We start from the raw sequence: 19,295 nt of genomic DNA on the forward strand, positions 1-19,295 counted from the left end.
GGGGCTGGGCGGGCGGCTCCGCGGGGCGCGCCGCAAAAGGCGGCCTGGATCGCCGGCCCCCCTCAGCCGCGGGCCCGGGCCCGGCCCCGCCGCCGCCGCCGCCTCCGCCCGCCGGGCTCGGCCCCGACACCGCCCCCGGCAGCCCCGGCAGCAGCAGCCGCCGCCCGGCCCCGGCCCCCGGCGCTGCCTCTCAGCAGCTCCCCAGCCCCGAGCGGCCCCCGGCCGCCAGCAGCGCTCCCTCCTCTGCTCCTGCTCGTCCTCTCCCTGCTCGTCCCCGTCCTCTCCCCAGCACCCTCCCTCGGTACAGCCATGGCCGGGGGGCACCAGCCCCTGGCCGCGGCGTGCGGCACGGCCACGACCCCCTCACGACCCCCAGCACGAACCGGTACCAGCAGATTTAAGAGTAAACAAAGTGCCTTTCTCTGGAAGGGACAATCTTTCTAGAGAAGGACTTCATCCTTTCCTATGAACACCAAAATAAAAAGGCTTTTCCCCTTTCCTATAAACACCGTACACACGGGTATAAACAACAAGCAAATAACAAATTCTGCCTTGCAAAACCGGTAAGGGATGTTGAGTATGTGGGCCCTAGTATTCTAGGGAAAGGAGGGAAATGAGAATTCATCATTCCCTATAAAGAAACAAGCAAAAAAATAAAAGGCCTTTTCTATTCCTGTAAACACTGTGTGCAGGTATAAACAACGAGTAAATAACAAATTCTGCCTGCAAAAAAAGATAATGGATGTTGAGTACATGGGCCCTACTATTCCAGGGAAGGGAGGGAGATGAGATTTTATAATTCCCTAAAGAGAAACGAGCCTCAAATTGGCTTCATGTAATTTGGATCACATCTTCTTGCAAACACCTGCTTGAAGGAGGTGGGCAGTGATCAGAGGCTTCCATGTTGTGAAGGGCATCAGGAATCCCAGAAAGGTTAATTCACTGCTCAAACAGTGCTCTCAGCACCTCAGCAGCCCCCACCACAACCCTGGATGCGAGGGAAGAGGCTCTTCGGAACCTCCTGCTCAGCATTCTGCAGGTTTGCTCCCACAGGGATCTATCCTCACCTAACCCTGACCCTCAAAACCTACAAGACTGCAGAGTTTGCCAAGAACGTGCCCAGGGGCACGGAGATGAGAATTAACCACCAGTTGTAAAGGCTTGGAGATTACAGTCCCTTCCAGTGTGTGATTTACTCATACCCACCTGCTCCTTCAAAGCAGCCAACGCAGCACCCGGAATTTAAGCGTTTAAGGGGTGCTGGAGCTCCCAAACACAGAAAATTTTACTGATAGCAAGGTACCAGCCCGCAGACACAGGCAGAAGTCACACAGGTACCTACAGAGCAGGACACTGAGTGCCCACAGAGAAAAGCTGGTGCCTAATGTACTCATATACTCATTTTTACCATGTGAATTTTCCCGAGGAATTCTCATGATGCTGGGGTGGGTGGATCCCTGCCCTGGCACCACAACCCCTCTGGCTGGTGCTCTGGGCAAAGGAAGGTGGCAGCAGCAGTGACAAACACACCCCAACACCTCTCCCCACATCCCAAAGAGCAGTGCAATCCCTGTCTGCAGGAATTCACAAAGGATGGAAACCGACTAAATGGAGAAACACCTAAAGGCAGGCACTCCAAAGGGAACTGTGGGGTGCTCTCAGTCCCCGGCTCTGCCTCCTGGGCTGGAACAGAGGGATGGTGCCCCTGCAGTGCCACTTCACAGCACACACAGGAAAAGGTGACAGAAAAAGCTGTAGGGAATAAGGAGAAACCAGAGCTGGAACACTCCAATCAATGATGGAACAGCTCAGGAAAACAGGAGAGCGCAGTCTGGTCCACGGCATAAAATGAGAACACCCAACTGCCTATTCTTTATTTTGCCCAAGACTTACCATAGTGCACTTGAATTCTTAGGGGACCATTTAATTTATTTTTCAAGATTCCTTTTAACCAAACTATTTTATATGTGGTTTGTGTTGTGATTCAACTCTATTAATAAAGCCTGTGACAAACTGTTTTCCTTTGACCCCATGGGATGTCAAAAATCCCTACTGCGAATGCAAGCCTAGCATAGAGCCCATCTGAATAACAGAATTGGAGGAACCTTGGAATGCTGTTCCAAATTTCCAAGTAGGAATGAAGTCAATCCTTCTGGGCAGTTCTGCTGTCACCTTAATTGATGTCGTGCAGCATTATCCCTGGGCCATTGAGGCGCTGTGAGATATCCAACTATAAAGGAGCTCTGTGCCTCTTGGAAAGGCAGGAGAGGGACCCTTCTTAATATACAAATAACAAAGCACACAAAAATAATTTCAGAAACTCAGACAGAAATTCTAAAGCTTAACAATTAATTTTTAAAATCATTTTCAGATTTTCCTTCCTACTCTAGTCTTCCATTAATTCATCATGTCCCATTCTCACTGCAGCAAGAACAGCTACTCCTTTTCTCCAAGTCAAGCCCAACACAGACCTCAAAAAGGTTTTAAATATAAAAGAACTAAATAGTTGCACACCAAATCAGAGGTGACCTGTTGCTCTCCAGTGTCTCACAAAACAGACTGCCTGACACTGATTGAATTTGCTCTCCTCTGCACAAATGACATGCAGCGAATTCCACGTCCGTGTGTTAATGCTGCAGGAGATGCTGCACTGCTCACAGGAGGCATCTGGGAGCGACAGCTGCCAAGCTAAAATAGCCTCACAACACGGGGTTGGGAGAGCAACAAGGCTCAGACCTATGGGTAAGTTTGGATGAGAAGTGGAAGTGGCTTTGGAGCACAATGGTTTCATTTTTACAAGTACATCATTTGGATTTTTAGGACAAACATTTCAATTTTACCACTTCTGTTGAACTTTAAAAGATTGCTTATGACAGGATTCTGTCAGCATTATTGTCTGTGCTGCTCACTGAAGACAAACTGTGCCACAATTAAAAAAGTGCTGTGGATAATGAGTGCTGTGAAGCAGCTTTAGGAAATCCCATGGCTTGTGGGGCGGTCGGTGCTGACAGACGCAGTTCTGTTTTATGGAGTGGTTTCCATGGCTATTGACCAGCCCCAACACGAGGCCTCCTAATACCATTTGATAATTTGATGAAATGCATTAGATGCTGCAGCATCCTGCATGTAAACAGGGAGCTATAAATAACCCAGGGAGAACAAGGAACAAGCGTGTTAACGTTTGCCTGTGTGTTACTTGCAGGTCCCATATTTTATCCCGAGGAACAAATCTCCTGACAAGATACACAAAGCCATTATGCTGTGCCTGACAGAGCTCAGCTGGCACGTTTGTCACGGGGCTGGCAGTGCCAGTGCAGAGCTGGGGCTGAGCTCGTGCGTCAGGGTTTCCATTATCCCGAGATTACAGCCTGGCAGGAGGAACTGGCTGCTGCAAATCCTGCACTCCGGCTTTCACTGGGAACTCAGCTCCCAGTGTGCTCCTCTGCCTCCAAAACCCCAAATAAAGCTGGTGCTGAAAGCATGGACCCGTAACACCCACTGCAAAGACAACCTGTTTCATCAATGCTAGGATTTCCAGCTGAAACCCTCAGAAAGGCAGCACAACCCTGATGAACCTGCAAATTCATCACTGCTACTAACGTGTCTCTTCTGAGGTGGTGCTTCAGTTGAGTTTAGATCAAATGGATTTTCTCTACGAAATTCCATGTGCTGTTTCATTCCCCTCCTATGACTTCCACCTGGGAAATGAGTGAAGAACATTGTGTAATGCAAAACATTTACAAACACACAGGGCCTTTTCTGATCTTTCTCAATCCAGGAAATAAGGATTTTATTTCTCAATCTTTCTTAAAAAAAAAAAAAATTAAAAATAATTGCCCTCTTTAGCTTACATCCAAGAACAGCAAGTTCTTCTCTCAACCTTTTCCTTAATTCTAAGCAAATAAAATGGAAGATTTTGCTATTTTGGAAGCAATAGGTTTAGTGCATGTCTGGAAAGGCCCAAGGTTTTCTAGGCAGATGTCAATGGAAGTTGTCACCGCCTTCCGTATTTAATATGCATTTTTAAGTGTTATAATGAATATGGTAGGAAAATTAATGGGGTTTTCATAGTTAACAGCAAACAGAGGAAACAGAGGTATCCTAAGAGTTTCATTATGAAGACCCAACCTAAAGATGTCAGGTGGCTCTTACACAGACCTGTGTCAGATCTTCACTCAGGCCCTGCTGCTGGGAGAACGGGGCTGCTTCCACCTCCTCGCAACTGCAGATTGTGAAAAATAGTGCAAAATACATCCCAACCCCAAATTTAGCTTTCTTTTAACAGAATCACAGAACGGTTTGGGTTGGAAGGGCCCTTAAAGATCATGCAGAAACAACCCCCTGCCATGGGCAGGGGCACCTTCCACTAGACCAGATAGATCAGAGATATTGCTCTGTTTATCTTCCTGGCAGTTTTAAAAAATGAAGTAATTCTATTGTGTCAAGACAAAATTATCCTTTAACTTTTGTGGTATTTTGAAAATAAAATTATGTTTTCACCAAGTTCTCTCACTCAAAGACACGGAAAACCAAAATATTTTGACGGCATTCATTAGATACCACTCTATGGCAAGGCATGAATGTTCCCACTGGAAATTCACAGCCCCTCTCCAGACTGCAGCCCTGGTCACCCACACGTGACAAAAACCTTACACTCCCCAGGCCATCTGCCCCTGAGATCAAGTGTCCTCTATAAACAAACTGACAAGGAATAGATCAGCTGAAAGCCTCCACGGTGCCCAACAATTTGCTCTTCCCCCTCCCAACTGGATCGCTTTGTCTTCCTGAAAAATTATACTGAAAAATGAGAGCCTGCCTCGAAGTGTGGGGGATTCAACCCAAAGCTTGGCGGCAGAGGCACCTCCCAGCCCGTGCTCTGAGTACCCACAACAGCCAGAGTCATTAACAGCCTCCCTCGAGGGAATGCCAAAAGATCCTGCAATGATAATGACCCCCCTTCCATGGAGCTGCTTTTGTTGGGAACAATGGAGCTCCCATGGTACCTCTCGCTGGCTGGAAATATTGGTATTAAGTGAGCGTGAGCACAGCTGTGTGTAAATGACATATATAAACAGATTAGATTTGTGTATTTATACTGGATGCAAACACATTAATAGCACATTTGCATACCCAGTTGGCTAAATGAGATTGCATGCAGAGCAGGATTACTGGTTACAAACACATTTATTTAGAATTTTCAATAAAGTATTTATATTGCCATTCAGGAGGTCAGAGTGGATTCATCATCCTTTTTCTCCTCTTTGCCTTCTCAGACACACACAAATGCTCTTGTCAACATGCTTTGCACGGATTGCCCATCCCTCTTCACAACTAGGCTGGGAAAAGGACTCCAGCCAGCAGAAGGAGCTGAACTGAGGTCCTCAACCTAAAGGCTGCCCCAGTTTCCTCCCATTTACTTTATTGAAGGTGATGTTTCAAGGGTGTGAGAGTTCTCCATGTGACCACAGCACGAACCACTACCCAAATGCCAGTTTACAAAACTCCTCTCTCCCTCCTCTGTTTAATGCCAGGGATCAATGCAAGAGTCTGCATGAAAGGCAACATGATATTGAAGGTGACACAACAGCTCTCAGACATTTCCAGAGCTGCAGGAGAATTCAGCTATTCCTTCACCCCAGGCCTGGAGCTGTCAGGGTGTTGCTAACCTTTTGTGCTGACCCCAGCTGTATTTTCCCATCAGGATTTTACCAGAGCTATTTTTATAAAGAGAGAGATTTCAGGTTCACCCAAAGCACCAGGCAAAGCTTTGATTCCCGTTCTGCACTGTACCTGTGTCTGTGGGGGAGTCTCGATGGGAAAGAGAAAACAAAACAGGAAAAGAAAAAAAAAAATCAATTATGTCTAAACGAGGAGCTTTCTGTTTGCTCTAATTGCACCCTGATTATCGGCTCCGGGCTGTGCATCCCGGATAAAATGCTCCCAAGCCCTCTGTTCCAGGCGGCTCCCGTTAAAAGCCCCGGCGCTGCCCCCGGGTCCCTGCCCGGCCCCGCGATAAATCATCCCCGACCTGCTCCGAGAGGCACCGGCCCCGCCGGCTCCGGCCCGGGTTGCCAGGCAACCTGTGCAGCAGGGATGCAGGGATGGATGCAGGGACAGAGGGATGGAGGGATGGGAGCTGCTGACAAACGTCCGAGGGCTGCACCGACAGACTGCTCCCGGTGCCTCCCTGCTCCGGGCACGACTGTACAGTCCAACTCCAAAGGCTTTGTGAGGAACACGCGCTCCCTGCTCCATTCCACTGCCGGCTGTGACCGAGCTGTGGGTAGGCAGCGCTCACCCAGCAGCGATCACCCAGCAGCGCTCACCCAGCAGCGATCACCCAGCAGCGATCACCCAGCAGCGCTCACCCAGTGATCACCCAGCAGCGATCACCCAGCAGCGCTCACCCAGCAGCGCTCACCCAGCAGCGATCACCCAGCAGCGCTCACCCAGTGATCACCCAGCAGCGATCACCCAGCGATCACCCAGCGATCACCCAGCAGCGATCACCCAGCAGTGATCACCCATCATATGGCAGCAGAAACGTGATCCCCTAAACGAGATAAAGTCAGAAACCCGACCCGAGCCCAGCCCGCAGTGCCACGGCAGCAGCTGATGCTGGGATCAAACCCTGCCTGGGCATTAAAGCAGCAGCAGCAGCAGGAAAAAAGGAAACCTGACTTTCCTTTTTGGCAGCTCTGGAAGGGGTGGTGGATAAATAGCCTCGACTCCTGGAAGAACAGTTCCTGGATTATTCCAGGCATTATCAGTGATGTCACTGCTGATGGTCCCACATTTCAGCAGGGGCTGAAGAGGCAGGCAGAGATGAAGCCTCTTGTTTGAGACCTGCTCCGTTTGCAATTTCCTCTTTTCCACTAACAGAAGAGCGGGAAGAGGAGGCATTCCCTTCTCCAAACCAATGGCACTGCACCGAGGGGCGAGTGGCAGGAGGACCTTCCAAAGGGAGCAACAAGTGCTGGGCCTCCCTCGGGACTGTCCTCCAACAGCAGCCCGGACAGGCAGCTCCTCATTCCATTCATCAAAATCACTTCCACCAGCAAGAAATCCAGTTGGCCAACCCAGGCTCATATTGAAATGCCCAGGACAGAGCTTGTGCTGACAGATAGATCCACCTGTGCAGGTGGGACAGGCGGATCCAGGTCTGGCAGCATCCAGCTGCTCTCCCCGGGCAGCTGCCCTGCCCTGATCTTCACGAAGCTGTGGCACCTGAAGCAGCTTTCACACAGCCAGTCCCAGGCTCACCCCTTGGGTGGGCACCAACCTTAAGCCCCCCCAAACTGGAGACTGCCCTCACTGACAAAAAAAGAGCTTTCTGTCTATCAAATGTTCTCTGTCTCCTGCAATCAACAGTTTTTCAGTGTTGAAAACAAAGCTAAAGTGATTTGAGTGTGTTTTTACATAAATGATTTTTTAAAGGTGCCTTCTAAGAGTTAAACAGAACAAAGGTCTGGCACATTTGTGACCCAGAAAAGCAAAACAATGTGCTGCTGACAACAGACAACAGAAAGCTTTTGATTATACTTCAGATTGCCTTTTCTGTACACAAAGAGATTAATTTCTGATTGTTATTTTAAACTGCTGTTAAAATGCTAATATACAAAAAGCCTTCTTGTACATCAAAACCAAAGAGCAAGTAAAAAGCAAGAGCTGGATATGTTCCTTTTCAAGGACATGCCTCCTTTCCCCCATGGCATCTCAAAGTACCTCCCTTTAAAACAGGTAAGTAGAAGAAATTTAGCACTCAACCTGCAAACTTCAAGCTAAACAGAAGAAGAAAAAAGCTATTCGTTTTCATTTCTCAAACTTCTGTTCACCCAGACTTGGTACAAGTGCATTTTCTAAAGCAATAATTCATAGTTCCAACTGTTGTTGGGTTTTTTGAACATGATGGAACCAGTCACGGTACAGGATCCAAAAGCAGGGATAAAGATACATCCAAGCAGTGAGAAAGAGAGCACAGCACTGTCCTCCCAGACCCCCTCTCCTCCTGAGCAATGGTTCTCATCCATCAGCTGGGAATACTGACCTTTTTCTCTCCTCACATACTCTGAATCCCAAAAATACACTCCCACTCAGGCTTTCTCCTTAAACATCAGAACATTGCCTTTTGCTCCATCTCTTTCAGCAGAAAATCCTCTTTCTGTTACACAGACCATACAAAGTGCAGCAAATGCACATCCACTGTTATGCAAGGCTGGAGTTGACTCTAACTGGGACATTTTTGGTCCTTTTGGCCCATTTGAAACACCAAGCACAAAAAAGCACCACTCAGACCACCGGAAATATCCTGTGTGATCCTTCAAGGCTCAAACACAGCGTTTCCAGGGGAAGTTCCTTACTGCAGAAATGCTGTTCCCTTGGGATTGCAACCATTATTGTCAATTACTCTGGAGGCAGTTTCTGCTCAAACAGGGATTTTTATGCAAATGGCAGAAGGAAACAAATAAAGGCACTTCAAGAGCCCCCAGACTTTGGAGCAATGAACAAATCCAAGAATAATGAGACAAAATGCAAATTATCCCTCTAGAGAGGCAGGGATTTCTGTAGGTGCCTTCCCAGGTAAATCATTAACAGAGGGGCTGTGACTGCAGCGATGCCCAGGATGGAATTCAGGCACTCAGATACAAATTCCAGTTTTTGACCCTTGCCAAAATGACACCAGGCAACCTCTGGAAACTCCCTAAATTCCTCTCAGAGTAAGTCTGCCACTGGCTGCAGTGGAGTGAAGAGACACCTGAGCGTGCAAAGAAGAAATACTGGTGATGGCAAAATCAAATTCCAGGCTGAAGGACACATCCACAGTGAGGGAGAGAATGGGGCCAGTTGTGGAAAAGGGACCACAAATAAGAGAGGAAATGATTAAAGTTTTGAAAATGAAGGACCAGAAATGCAGCTGCAACAAAGGTGAACACTGGAAAGGAAACCTTGAAGGTGGATATTGGGGGAGGGAGGCAAAGGGGAAGTGGTGTTGAGACTGGGATTACCTCCCCAGACACGTAGAACTGGACAATACCTCCCATAACAGATAAATGAAATATGCACCCTAATAAACCAGAGGTGCCCTCTTTGCCTTCCCCAATTTGTGGCAAATGGGATGTTTGATTTGAGCGCTGAAGTTATTCCAGAGCAGTGGAGGGGAATGTGCTGCCATGTCATTTATCAGCTCCTCTAAATGCATAAGGCCTGGCTGATCAATCTCCCCACGCAGCCTAAAAGCCATATAAATCTGAGGGATGCTGTGAGAGGGCTGGGGGGAGGAGGGAAGAACAAAAGGATAGGGAAACCCACGGTGGAACAAGCACAGGGGTAGCAGGGGAGGTGTCAAGAGGCCGTAAAAGCTGAAGCACAACCACAAAGCCAAAAGCTCTGTGAGCCCTCACCACAAAACAGTCAAAACCACGAGGCACAAAGTACAAGAACAACGCTGGGCAGGAGCAGCGAGCAGCAGTTTTTAACTGCAGCCTCCTGGGCAGAGATCAGCACTGTGACACAGCTCTGAACACGGGAAAGGAGAGGGAAGCTCCCCACGGGCAGGGAGGGCTGGGCTGGGCACCCACGGCACCCACGGCACTCCGGGCTCCCAGGAGCTGCTCCGGGCTCAGCGGGGCCAGCCAGGGCTGTCTGTGAAGTGGTTCAGAGTGGAGCTCCTCAGTGGCCAAGGAACAGACCCCAGCTTTCTCCCACACCCAAATCTGAGTCTCTTTGCAGCTCATACAAAACCCCTCACGCTGGCTCTGGGAGCAGCATGGGGCCAGGCTCGGCCATGAAGCCTTTCCAGCTCCAGCAGAATTCACAGAATCCTGGAATGTCCCGAGCTGGAAGGGACCCTCAGGAGCATTGATCCCACTCTGATCCCTGCCCAGAACACGCCAGCAATCCCACCCTGTGCCTCCTGGAGCTCTGGCAGCCCCGGGCCTTGCCCATTCCCTGGGGAGCCTGTTCAGTGCCCACCACCCTCTGGGGGAGAACCTTTTCCCACTGCGAGGTGTGGAGCTTCCCTCCGGATCAAGTCCTTATTGCTGTCAAATTCCTTTCATGGCACTATAATCATTAGCTCTACTGGCACTGCTGTCCTTGTAACTCATTAGGGATCGGGGATGGATGCAGAAAATGATGAATATTTAGTCCCTATTCATCTACTACAGAAGCAGCCTATTATCAAACAAGTGACACCTTTACAAACTTAAATTAAATAATGGCTCCCATGGAGGATTCCGAGCCCCTGACAGGATGGCAAGTGATTTAAGTAACATAAAGCTGAGCAACTGGTGATGGATCATGGTTTTCCATGCGCTCTGTTACAGCCTGTAATAGAACAAATGATCATTTTTCAGCCTAATTGAATGTGGCCGCCCCTGCTCGTACACAGAAGAGACAAAGCTTGATAATTTGCTTCATTAAAATGCATTTTTATGTCATCGGAAAGATTTAAAAAAAAAAATTGGTTCTGTTGATAGGGAAGATTAGAAAAATAAAATTTATCATGCAAACAGCACTTGCAAATGAGGTGTATTTTGGCATTCATACTGCTTATGTTGTGCAAGAAAGATAAGCCCTGAGCACTAAAGCACACAGAGCATCCACATTGTGACAGTAATCAACATTTCTTCAATAGGAATTATGTCACTACACTCATTTGAAGAGCATTTTGTCATTTGCTGCTGCAATGGCCACTGGGCCAGACTAAATAGTTCTCAGCTAAGCTGTTGGGCAGAACACAGAGAATGCAGTGACATTCAGAAAGTTTGGGGGTTTGGGGCTGTCAGCCTCTGTGTTCAAACAAAAAATCAAAGTCAAGACTCAGACAGAGACCCAAACTACCAGGGAAAAAAAAATTGAAAAATCAAATATCATCTTGTCAAGTTGCAGACAACGCTGTCATCTGTCTGCACTTGCTTTGTTTTAGGGGTTGGGGTTTTTGTGTTTGTAAAGCAATCTTGTTAGGAACAGCAACTTGCCATTCAGACAGCAAACAACTCCTCCAAAATAAAACAGACATTTGCCATGTCAAGTAATCCATTCCCAGGCTCTGTGAGTTTAATAACATGTAATTCCAACATAAGCATTTGAAAAGGAAACACTTCTACCTGTATCAACTTGGACTAAGCCAAAATCACTTGGAAGGCAGCTGCAGATTTCTATCATACACATAACACAGAAAAATATCAAAGCACTTCATTATTTGTTACTATATTCCAATTGCACTTTTAGGTGTTGAGGAGGTGAGGATCCTGTAGATAAATTAAATTTCTTAACACCTGCAAGACAGATAAACTCAAGCAAACTACTGAAATGACAGCACTGAAATAGCCTTAAATCAACCCAAGAGCTTTGGATGGTGCCATTAATAAAAGCCAACAAACCAGTCACCCCTCATTAACTATTGGAAAAAGGGAACTTTAAATCACACTATTTATAGCACTTCCAAAACACCACCAAGAAAAAATACCTGAAAACGGGTAGGTATCCAGCATTTCTTCTATTTAAATTATAAAACCATTTTCAAAAGCATGAAGAAACTCATACAATCCTAGAAGCTGGGGTAATGCACACCAACGAGCATCAGGCAGAAATCCCTCTCAGGTAATTTACTGTATTTGATTCAGAATGGGCAGCAAACTGTGAAATGTATCTTATGGACACCAGCAGCCTTTTAAAAGCCAACCACAGCATTAATGAGTGTAGATTATCTTAACAAATTCAATTTAGAATTTGGAAATTAAGTTATGTACAAAGAAATGGGGAGTAAATAAATCAGTTTTACAATTAAATCAAGATGTAACCTCCCAGCCCCAAAATTCAGACACAGGGCAAAGAGGTTTCACCACAACCACCAGAGGTGAATTACAATCCCTCCCTCTGTTCTCTTGCTATGACAAAAGCATTAAGCTCAGAAAATCCTGACTTTTGATGACCCCTGTACTCCCAGCTGCTCTTTAGAATGTCACGACTCAGTTTCCTTTTGGAGGAGAACAGGATATAGCAGGAGGTTATATTTAACCCAGATTCCGGATCCCTGAGCAGATAAAATCTGGATAAAAGGTCAGGGCGTTGTGGGCAGGAGCTGTGCCAGTGCCAGGACATCACCCAGAGGGTCCAGGCAGGAACCTGGGGTTGTTGTGTCCCCAGCACAGGGCCCGGGCTCTGTTCCAGCTGCACGGCTCCTGCTCTGTCCACGGGGCTGGCAGAGACCCACGGACACTGAACTGACTCCTGCTGCTAAGGAACATCGAGGGACAGCTCCTTTGGCCCTCTCCATTTATAAAATCACCACTCTGCCCTCTGGGAGGACAAATGCAATCCCTGACATCCCCCAGCGCCTGTTCCCGTGTTTAATGAACACACAGAGATGATGGAGAGCGCCAAGAAGTGCAAGTGAGCTCCATTTTTAAGATGCCCTTGAAAATGAGATGAAAAACACGGTTCCGACAATCAACCGCTGGCGTATTTATTAATCTTCCAAGCAGCAGATCCCTTCCCCTTGGCAACAGGGAGCTGAGGGGATGTGCTGCTGGATTGCAGACCTGGCTCTGGAAAACACACCAGCACCTAGGGATGGATGGTTTGGTGTGTGCTGGAGCTGCAGTTGGAGTTTCGCTTCCGTCCCACACAGAAACAGCTCCGGAGCCGTGGCTCCCGGCCAGGGCAGAGCTGGTGTGGTATTTTTTGGGATAAGCAGCACGGTAAGTGCTTAATAGTTAAAATATTCCACATGAAGGCAGAGAGACAGCGAATCAAGAAGCATATGGCAATTCAACAAACCCCAAAATGATATTGTAAAGGAAACAGCAACTGCTCTGGTAGCTGGGCAGAGATCAGCAGCAGGGAAAGCAGTGAAATCACCCGTTTTGAAGCCAAGGTCACTGACGGGATTTATAGATTTATCCCTGAAGAGCCTTTGCTGAACATGAAATGCTGAAATAATTTTTTTTTAATCTCTCCCCCCGCCCCTTTGGGCTCCCTCATTTGCTGGAGGCTTTTAAAATTCATTCCTTTTCACAGCTGGTTAAACAATGGAATCTTTTGGCAAACTAAAAGGACAGAATTGATTGCCCTACACAAACTTTTCTGCACGTATAATTGATTTTTAATTCACTGCCTTATTTCCAAAAGGACTTGACAATAAACTCGGTGCTGTATGTGCAGTATTGATCCCTTTCAATGAGGGCTTGGATCAAAGACTGATGCAAGTTAATCACAAACAAAAGATTGTTATCTTTCATCTAGGAACCTGTGTTTAAACTAAATTCCCCTTTCTGAGCTGTAATACACCCTGTCTTTTCTAGCTGTACTGCACCTCAGCATTTTGTAAACCTGCCAGCTGCTCAGTAACTATAATTTTATGCAACCTTTAAATAACAACTTTTTCCCCCAAGCAGAATAATTTCATCCTTCATTGGTCACTTTTGACTGTGAGGGCTGATGGTTCTTTTCCACTCTGAGTTCTTAGAATAAGACACAAACAAGACCTTCCCACACGTGCTTAAACTAAAATCTTATTTATTCTTAAAACACAGGTCCTACAAGGCCACGGCAATTTGAGTTTGGAGTTTTTTTATCTCTAGTGCTCAGCTAAGTTTCAACTGTTACTGATTAACGGACTTGCAAATGTGGCTGGATTGCTAAATTCCAGAAAAAGTTCATTTAGTGGGACTGTCACTCCACTGGGAAGCTGCAATGTTTATTTTTTGTGGGCAAAACAATAAAACTAAGCAGTAACTGGTGTCTTAACCTTCCAAGCCCACTCCAGGAGTCTGCCCTGCAATGCTGCTCAGCTTTTCCAATATCCCTTGATGATTTTTTTCCACTCGACTATTCCAGAGGCTCTGTTTCAATCTGGCTCTGAATTTCATTTTCTATAGCTGCCACATAATCAGTAAATAAAATTCATGGTATTTTTGCCCCAGTAAGCAGAAGCTCTGTCTCCCAGCATATCTGAAGAGCCTTGGCTTCACAGGAGGGAGCCATGAGAGCAATGTTTTCATGAGCACACCAAAAAGGGCGGACGGGAGACATTTGAGGATGATTCCAGGCAAAGAAGCCAAGCAAATAAGTCTGTGGGTTTTGCATAAGTAATTCCTTGACCTGCCACGCTGGATTACAAACACTTACAAACATATTAGGAAAGTAGTTTGCTGTATCTTATCCTTTCTGGCACAAGAATCTCCACTTGTATTTTATGATAAATGAGTTTAAGCTGAAGCCAGGTGTGGATATTTTCAAATTTATGAACTTGTAAATTGATGTACACGGCCAATTAAGATTTAGCACCAGCAAGGATTAACTACCCCTGCACATAAATTGAGGAGGTTGTTTGAATGGAGGTTGTTTACCTCAACTGCTCGACATCAAGAGCGATGTAAAATATTTAAAAGGCAGAATATTTCAAGATAAAAGGCAGTTATCAGGGATGTCACGGGGTGGCATTGACAGTTCTGCACAGAGATGCACACGGGGAAAAAACCTTCCTAAGGAACACTTGGCAACTTCCTTTAGAGAATTTAACATGGATGGAACAAAGTGTAGAGGAAAAGGGAGGAATTGCCCAATTGCTCAATGTTTAAGTACTGCTTCACCCAGATCTTCTTTAACTTTGGAAGACACAGCCCCGAGCTCCAAAGGTGCTTCAATTAAGCCTCACCAGTGTTGTTCATAATCAACATCTGAATGCTAATCAGGAGCACAGTTCCATGCAGGAGAGCATCCCTGTGCAATAAACTGCAGCAGAGCAGCACCAAACTCTGCCTGTAGCAAGCATGCATAAGTAAACAGAATTAATAACTACCCAAGTGTGGATGGGTGACTTAATCTGTTTCGATTAGATGCAGCTCAGCCCCGGGCCTTTGTGGTATTTAAAATGTGTTCATCATGTTTAATTAAAAACCTAATAAACTGCAGGTTCCTTTAGTTCTGATGCACATTTCTCTCTCCTGTAAGCCCTATTGATTTCGCTAGAACTTTTGATAAAGAGAGAGAAAAAAGCACATTCTGAATGAAGAGATAAAAAGGTGAGGCGGAATCGGGGCTGTTGGGTGAGGAACAGTCAGAACCAGCTGCTCTCCTTCCACATTTCCAGTACGTGAAGCACCTCAGACAGAAAACCTTTCCATTAGGTTACCAAACTAACAATGCCCACTGTACCCTGTATAAATTACAGCTCTTTGATAGGTTATTGATCTGAAATGGGAGCTCGTTTTTGGACCTGGAGCAAGCGCAGGGTCAGAATTGTACTGAACATCACTGAAGTATAAAAGCAATTTTGCAGAGAAGATTTTGTCCCAAGATGTGGAAATTTTATAAAGACAATTCGTCTTGGGAGATGTTCCCACAGAAACCACAGCAGGGAATGTGGATGTTCAGGTTAACCTCAGTTCATGTTCCTGGTTCCAGATGTGGGATCTGTGGAAAGGACCCAACTCTATCACGAGGGCAAGCCCCAGAGGAAACAGAGGCACTGTCAAATTCAGCTCATGGTTCCAAACTCCACTCCCAGGGCAGTTCTGAAGTATTTCCAGGTGGAGAAGAACAGAGCAGCACCATTCCATCCCTGGGGGGGTCTCTGACTGCCTGCATCCGAAATGCCACACCTGGCAAAGGGACATTTTTTGAGGTGACCACAAGGTGCAGAGCGCTCTCACTGCTCTGACATCCTGTGCTGGGTTTGAGTGGAGATTTAAACCTGTAAGAGGCACCAGTTGTATCAAAACAAGACAACTTTGCTCCTGGCTTCTCCCCAAATAACCTCTCTCCTCCACCCTGCTTTCCATGGAAGCTGCAGCCCCTCAGCACCAGGTGATGCTGCTGGAGGTTGGTGTGTGCTCAGAAGGGCCTCAATCACGCATTAAATGTGACAATTGCTCCAACTTGCCCACAGAAGTGAATTCATGAGCATTACAAGAGAAGCCAAGCCCTGCCCATCAAATCTCTGCTGGAAATCGATGTTGTCAGGTGGGGAAGGAGCCTTTACAAACAGGAAACAGCTGCTCAGAGCTGCCCGTGCACACACCAGCGCAGGAGGTTCTTCAGCCCCTCTCACAGGCAGTGTGCAAGACTGGCTCTCACTCTGTGCCTCTGAATTTACATACTGGGATAAAAAAACGTCTAAAAATAGCCACAGGTTCAGAGACACGAGGGAGACAACAAACCTCTGTCTTCATATTTACACAGCCCTCATGTAATTCAATCAGTGGCCAATTTTACTCTCTATTTAATTCCATCCAAACATCTGCAACCACATCAGCAGCAGTAAAAATAACACAACTCCCATCCTTTGTTTTAATCAGGTCTGATGCTGCCAAGCAGCTCCTACCTCACAGTTTGGTCAGAGGCAGCAGAGCTGTTCTAATGAAAAACAAAGGCTTTGTCTTTGGGCAGCTGAGAGTCCACAAAAGAAGTTTAAAACATGGTACTACTACTCCTCCTCCTATTATTATTATTATTATTATTATTCAGGTTAACTGACCAAAGCTCTGTATCTGGTGTGGGATCTGCTTATTTATCCAATTGCAAAACTTAGGGAAACATTTGCTGGGCTGCAAGAAGAGATTAATTACAAGTCTAGCCCAAATAAGGCTGGGGATTGGACCTGGGTCTTCATTTCCCTCAGAACTGTCTCTCTGGGATTCTCAGCCCACCACATCACTGGAGGCTCCATCACTTGCCACCCTGAGATGAAGGGGACACACAGAGTTAAGGCTGTCACCACGATTTAATTGTTTTGGCCAGACTTAGAGTTTGACACATCAGAATTTTCTGACAAATACTTCACTGCAGAATTCCTATGGCAGCTTTAGCACCCTGTGGATCAGGCAGAGTTCTCCTCAGTTTCACAGAGCCAGCAATAAGGAAACTTCCCTTTCAAGTCTCCAAAATGCAGCACAGCTGCTTTAGGCTGAAGCTGTCTGCAAGCTGCAGGGACCAACAGGCTCTGAGGCTGTGCAGGTGGAGCTTTGCTGTCTATAAATAAGAGCACAGTTTGATCTTTGGCTCTGCCCAGGCTGGAGGGCTGCCAAATGTTTCTGGAAACTTGGATGGAGCAGACCAAGAACAAATATGATAAAATGAGCTGGGGCTGACAATGATTTATAGAGTCAGTGATCATTACTCTGTGCTCACAGGCTGCACTTTTGCAGTAATGCTTCACTTTTCAATAAACTTTGTTTTTGCCACTGGAAAGGCTCGACTCCCTCTCATTTAACGTGGGTTGATCATCAAAACCCCCGAGTGCAGCAGCTCCAGCACTCACAGCTCAGGGCAGCTGATGGAAAAAAATGAGGAGAGGGTAAAAAAGCTACACAGGGAAAAAAAGAGGCATGCTGGCACAATTTCCCCCTGGATGTATGCAGAGAGCACAGGCTGAAGCAATCTCGACCCAAACTTACCAAGCACAGGGCAGAGCACTCCAAGGATTTGTTCCAGCAGTCAGTTCCCAACACAAACCTCCCTTTTGTGACAAGATAAGTGCAGAACTTATCAGGAAAGCGTGTCCCAGGCTCTGTGCTCACGCCCTGGCATCGCTGCCAGGCCAGCACAGGATCCTCCCTCCTCCCTCCCTCCCTGGCTCCAGGCAGCCACAAAGGTTCTTTGTTGGGCCTGGGACCAGCCCCGAAGAGGGGCTCTAGGCTGGCCCAGCCCTCCTCGAGCTCCTGCAGGAAGGTTTAAATGAGGAGAGAGCAGAGCACACATCAGTCGCTGCAAGAACTCCCTGAAAGCCTTGCAGAGAACCTCCAGCTCAAAAAATCTCTCCAGCCATTGCCTGAATAATTAAAACCACTAAGAGACAGTGAAAGTTTCCTCCATTAATCAGTTCTATTTTCTAACACCAATGCCAGCTTTATTAGTAGCTTAACAAGATTTTAATTTTTGTTTACTTCTTTAAACACTTCACCAATTAACCAGCTGAAAAATTGACCCACTCAAGGCAAAAAAAAAAAAAAAAAAAAAAAAAAAAAAAAAAAAAAAAAATCAATGAAACTTTTCTCCTGTCACTTTTCCATGAGCAATTCTGTCTTGCACTGGAACAGATTTTTTCATTTACATACCCAGGTATTTTCATTTATATACCCGTGTATGTGCATTTTTATTTACACACCCGCCCTCTTCTTGCTCATAAAGATAACCTCTTTAGGAAAAAAACAAACCATAAAAAAGCAAGAGAAGCAACATGAACTCTAAAGGCTGGAGGAGATAAATCATTTCCTACCACTTCATCTTCAGTCCAACACTTCTCAATCAGCTTTGGCACAGGTTTCTTCACCAAGCGCTGCAGGGCTTTTCCAGCATCGTAGTTACTTTCATGTAGCTGAAAAATAAAGAAGACAAATAGATCATTCAAAGGAATTAGCAGTGATCTGATATTGGAGGGGAAAAAAACCACTACAAGGAGCCACATGAGATGTTCTCTGCCTAATTATTTTTACTGTTGATGTATGAAGTGAAATTTAACCAACCTGAAGGGTAACTGAGGTTTTATCAGTAGAAGAAGCAGCATTAAACCAAGCAGGCATTCCCCTTCCTTCCTCAACCTGTCCCAGGTAATGTTGAAGCCAAAGTCACACTGCTCCCTTCTACTCACGGGGCTCAATGTGATGTCAGCCATGATAAAATAAAAATTAATACATTATGGGTTATACTTCACACAAATTGGCTGAAATCTCCTGTCGTCAGCAGGAACAGATCTGAACTGCTGAAGGTGCTCTTCCCCCTCCACCAAGTTACTGGGGCATTCATTAGTTTTGAATACTTAGGGGAATTTTAAAGGAAAAAAAAAGTACTTCTGAAAAGAAAAGGTCACTCCTGGGCACAGAGCTCTGCTGTTACCTGCAGTGTGTTTTTAGAACAAACACAAATGTTCCTTAACTGGCAGCCTGAACTCTTTTCTTCCTCACCAACAAACTAAAACAACAATACAAACAGGGTGTTTCTGCAGTGAGACGAGTGCTTGAAGAATAGAGGGTGGAAAAGAAAGAAAACTAAGACAGAGTGGTTTTCTGCTAATTTCCAGCTTTTATTTGGCACCTCTGGGGAGGTTACAGGCACTGGGTGCAGTCATTAATTCCCTGCAGGGACGCGGGGTAACCAAAACCAACAATGCTCCAACTTCCCAAAGTTCATTTCCCTGGTCCCCCTTCCAGCCCTGGCTCTGGGAGGTGCCAGCACAGCAGAGCCACCAGCAGCCCTGCCTGTCCCTGCCTGGCACGGGAGCATCCCCTGGGCACAGCTCCTGCTTCCAGCCCTGGAGTTCCCTGGGGACACCAGGGCATGGGTGTAAACCT

The 19,295-nt window shown here is 46.4% G+C and overlaps 1 protein-coding gene across 10 annotated transcripts in view; it reads right to left on the reverse strand.

The window, feature by feature from the left end:
* The window catches only part of RERE (arginine-glutamic acid dipeptide repeats), a 178,117-nt gene that overhangs the window by 41,166 nt on the left and 117,656 nt on the right, over positions 1 to 19,295 (reverse strand). For all 10 annotated transcript variants that reach the window (XM_069034756.1, XM_069034755.1, XM_069034749.1 and 7 more), the window contains one exon: positions 18,224 to 18,322. In XM_069034756.1, the coding sequence (XP_068890857.1) occupies positions 18,224 to 18,322 (99 nt within the window). The remainder of the gene's footprint in view (positions 1 to 18,223; positions 18,323 to 19,295) is intronic.

This window comes from Aphelocoma coerulescens, chromosome 21, assembly GCF_041296385.1.
Source record: "Aphelocoma coerulescens isolate FSJ_1873_10779 chromosome 21, UR_Acoe_1.0, whole genome shotgun sequence".
NCBI lineage: Eukaryota > Metazoa > Chordata > Aves > Passeriformes > Corvidae > Aphelocoma > Aphelocoma coerulescens.